Source organism: Hemiscyllium ocellatum, chromosome 3 (genome assembly GCF_020745735.1).
Source record: "Hemiscyllium ocellatum isolate sHemOce1 chromosome 3, sHemOce1.pat.X.cur, whole genome shotgun sequence".
Taxonomy (NCBI): domain Eukaryota; kingdom Metazoa; phylum Chordata; class Chondrichthyes; order Orectolobiformes; family Hemiscylliidae; genus Hemiscyllium; species Hemiscyllium ocellatum.
This window is the reverse complement of record NC_083403.1, coordinates 4,209,860-4,213,278: the sequence shown is the minus strand read 5'-3', so window position 1 is coordinate 4,213,278 and position 3,419 is coordinate 4,209,860. Positions and strand designations below refer to the sequence as shown.

Here is a 3,419-nt window from a genome sequence, read left to right as displayed (position 1 = left end):
CACCGCCCCGTGGCCCAACATTTCAACTCCCCCTCCCACTCTGCCGAGGACATGGAGGTCCTGGGCCTCCTTCACCGCCGCTCCCTCACCACCAGACGCCTGGAGGAAGAACGCCTCATCTTCTGCCTCGGAACACTTCAACCCCAGGGCATCAATGTGGACTTCAACAGTTTCCTCATTTCCCCTTCTCCCATCTCACCCTAGTTCCAAACTTCCAGCTCAGCACTGTCCCCATGACTTGTCCGGACTTGTCCTACCTGCCTAGCTCCTTTTCCACCTATCCACTCCACCCTCTCCTCCCTGACCTATCACCTTCATCCCCTCCCCCACTCACATTGTACTCTATGCTACTCTCTCCCCACCCCCACCCCCCTCTAGCTTATCTCTCCACCCTTCAGGCTCTCTGCCTTTATTCCTGATGAAGGGCTTTTGCCCGAAACATTGATTTTATTGTTCCTCGGATGCTGCCTGAACTGCTGTGCTCTTCCAGCACCACTGATCCAGAGTCTGGTTTCCAGCATCTGCAGTCATTGTTTTTACCGGGTTTGATGGAGGTTAGGGGAGTGGGGACCCTGGCCTGTTCTCCCTGGGGCATTTCCAAAGGTCGGTGTCAAAACAGGGTATCCTGAGACTCTCCCACAGCGCAATGTAACACTCTGGGTAATAACACCAATGATGAATGATATATATCCCCATCTTAGTTTATTAAGCAATGCAGGAAAACAGTTCCCTCTTACAAAATATACACTTTTTATAAAAGGTCTCTGTGTCAGCCATTGATCTGGGGAATTGTGAACTGGTACTAACGCCATCTTTGGTCTGACCAATGTTTAACAATTCGTCCATTGGTTTCCTTCCTGTCGCTGTGTTTATCTGAGGAGATAGCAAGGCAATCCACTTCAACAGGTCATTAACAGGCTGTAGATCACTCAGAGAAACTCCAGAGGGGCAGGCACAAAGGGAGAGCCCTCCCTATCTCCTGTCCTGGCTGAGCCGGGGGTGGGGTGCGAGATTCCTCAATCATTCCTGAAGTCCATCCTCCTCTTCAGCAGTTGGGAGTTGGGAGGTGAGGGAGTGGAGTGGGATGGGGGTGAGAGGGGAAGGTGAGGGAGTGGAGTGGGATAGGGATGAGGGGGGAAGGTGAGGGAGTGGAGTGGGATAGGGGTGAGAGGGGAAGGTGAGGGAGTGGATTGGGATGGGGGTGAGGGGGGAAGGTGAGGGAGTGGAGTGGGATGGGGTGAGGGGGGTATAGGTGAGGGGATGGAGTGGGAGAGGGATGGGGGTGTCGGTGAGGGGATGGAGTGAGATAGGGATGAGGGGGGAGGTGAAGGAGTGGATTGGGATGGGGGTGAGAGGGGAAGGTGAGGGAGTGGAGTGGGATGGGGATGGGGAAGGTGAGGGAGTGGAGTGGGATAGGGATGGGGAGGGTGAGGGAGTGGAGTGGGATAGGGATGGGGGGTGTAGGTGAGGGGATGGAGCGGGATAGGGATGAGGGGGAAGATGAGGGGATGGAGTGGGATAGGGTGAGGGGGTGTAGGTGAGGGAGTGGAGTGGCATGGGGATGAGGGGGGAAGGTGAGGGAGTGGAGTGGGATAGGGATGGGGGGGTGTAGGTGAGGGTGTGGAGTGGGATGGGGATGAGGGGGGATGGTGAGGGAGTGGAGTGGGATGGGGATGAGGGGGGTGTAGGTGAGGGGATGGAGTGGGATAGGGATGAGGGGGGGAAGGTGAGGGAGTGGAGTGGGATAGGGATGGGGGGGTGTAGGTGAGGGTGTGGAGTGGGATGGGATGAGGGGGGGAAGGTGAGGGTAGAGATGGGGTGAAGACAGCAAATTGATGTCATGGCGAACTTTGATGAGTGTAGGGAGAGGGAGGGGAATGGGTGAAGTTAGTGCTCACTCTGACTGGGAGGGAGAGGGGGAGTGGAAGGGGGGCGGGGGGGGGGGGGGGGGGGTGGGGAAGCTGCCTGTCGCAGGTATCCCAGAGCAGGGACATGGCAGTGTGGGGTCAGGGAGGGCTGGTTGCTGGGAGCAGGTATCACGTATTCCCAGTGCCTGGGCCTCCCAGTGTTGCTGCGTGAGGGACTGGCCATGTCGCCTCGCGGGACAGGAAGTTCCCAGAGATGTAAGAGGTGCTCATGTCCCGGTGTAGCTCAGGATTTGGAGGTGGACCAACATCAGGGACCCTCCTCCTGCACTGGACAAAGGTGCAGATCTTGAGGGCGATCGCGAGCACGTTCTTGCCCATGAAGATGCTCGAGGCCCTGGCATCACTGAAGAAGAACAAGTTGCTCCCTCGGATGAGGGTGGTGATGACGTTGATGGAGATGAAGCTGAGAATGGGGTAGAGCATCATCTTGTGAGGCAGGATGTGAGCGCCTTGCATACTGATCTCACTGAGGGAGACACAGGGCAGAATCAGGAGCAGAATGTAACAGTAGAAGAACATCAAGCCCTCAGCCCATAGGGGCAGCCCTTTCTTCTGGGGCTCCCAGAGATTGGCCTGAACATCCAACATGTCGAGCAGATCCGCCACCACCCAGAGCAGCTGGCTCCTCAGCTCCTCCTTCTTTCTCGAGGCCTTCAGATGTTCCATACGGTCAACAGCCACTAGGAGAAGGTAGAGAGCAGGCACACAGACCGACAACACCAGAGTGAGGGCTTTCCTGGCCAACCAGCTCAGGCTCCTGCGGTCTGCCTTGTAGTTCTGATAGACAAAGTAGAGTTTGATCTCCAGCACAAAGATGTAGAGGAACCAGAGGATCATGGTGTGGCCCCGTTTCGCTGTCTTGACCTCAGCACTGACCCAGACCACGGTGTAGCGCAGAGCTATGAGAAAGCAGACATCGCCCACCATCACCATGATGCCAGCTCCCAGTTTACGGGGGGCTTGGCTTTGCTGAATCAGGTAACTGTCTATGATGGCCATACTGCTGAGAATCACCACGCTGGAGAGACACATGTGGCCTTTACTGCTTGACCCTGGTGGAACCATCTTTCCAACCGAGCCTGGCCCTCTCTCGTTCACTCCCTCCCTCTCTGCTAAAGGGAACTCTCTTGCAGCCCCTTTTTAAATAAAACCCCCTCTCCAGCAGGACAGCCCCACAGCACTGTGACAGCAAGATCCCACCATACTCCCTGTTTCTCTCCCAGGCCCCTTCCCTTACAAACACTGAGACAATCTCCCTCTCTGTCTCTGTGTCCTTCTCTCTGTCACTCTCCACTACTGTTCTCCCTTACTCTCTTTACTTTCTCTCTCTTGTTTTCTCTCTCTCTCTCTCTCTCTCTCTCTGTGCCAATATACCTAATGAGACTTGTGTGAAGCAAGCCAATGGGACAGGTGCCCTTTCTGTGCTATAACAATTCTGGGCAAAGTCTCTCTCGCCCCCTGCCTCCCTCCTTCACTCTCATCCTCTGTCTC

The 3,419-nt window shown here is 55.7% G+C and overlaps 1 protein-coding gene across 1 annotated transcript; it reads right to left on the bottom strand.

The window, feature by feature from the left end:
* Positions 1–1,343: 1,343 nt before the first annotated feature.
* On the bottom strand, positions 1,344–3,022 carry LOC132836166 (transmembrane protein 121-like; the record flags this gene model as incomplete). The annotated part of the gene is made up of 2 exons (XM_060855497.1): positions 2,138–3,022; positions 1,344–1,396 (listed from the first exon to the last, which is right to left on the bottom strand). Coding segments are annotated over exons 1-2 (909 nt in total), but the record flags the coding sequence as incomplete, so codon positions are not given.
* Between the last annotated feature and the right edge of the window lie 397 nt (positions 3,023–3,419).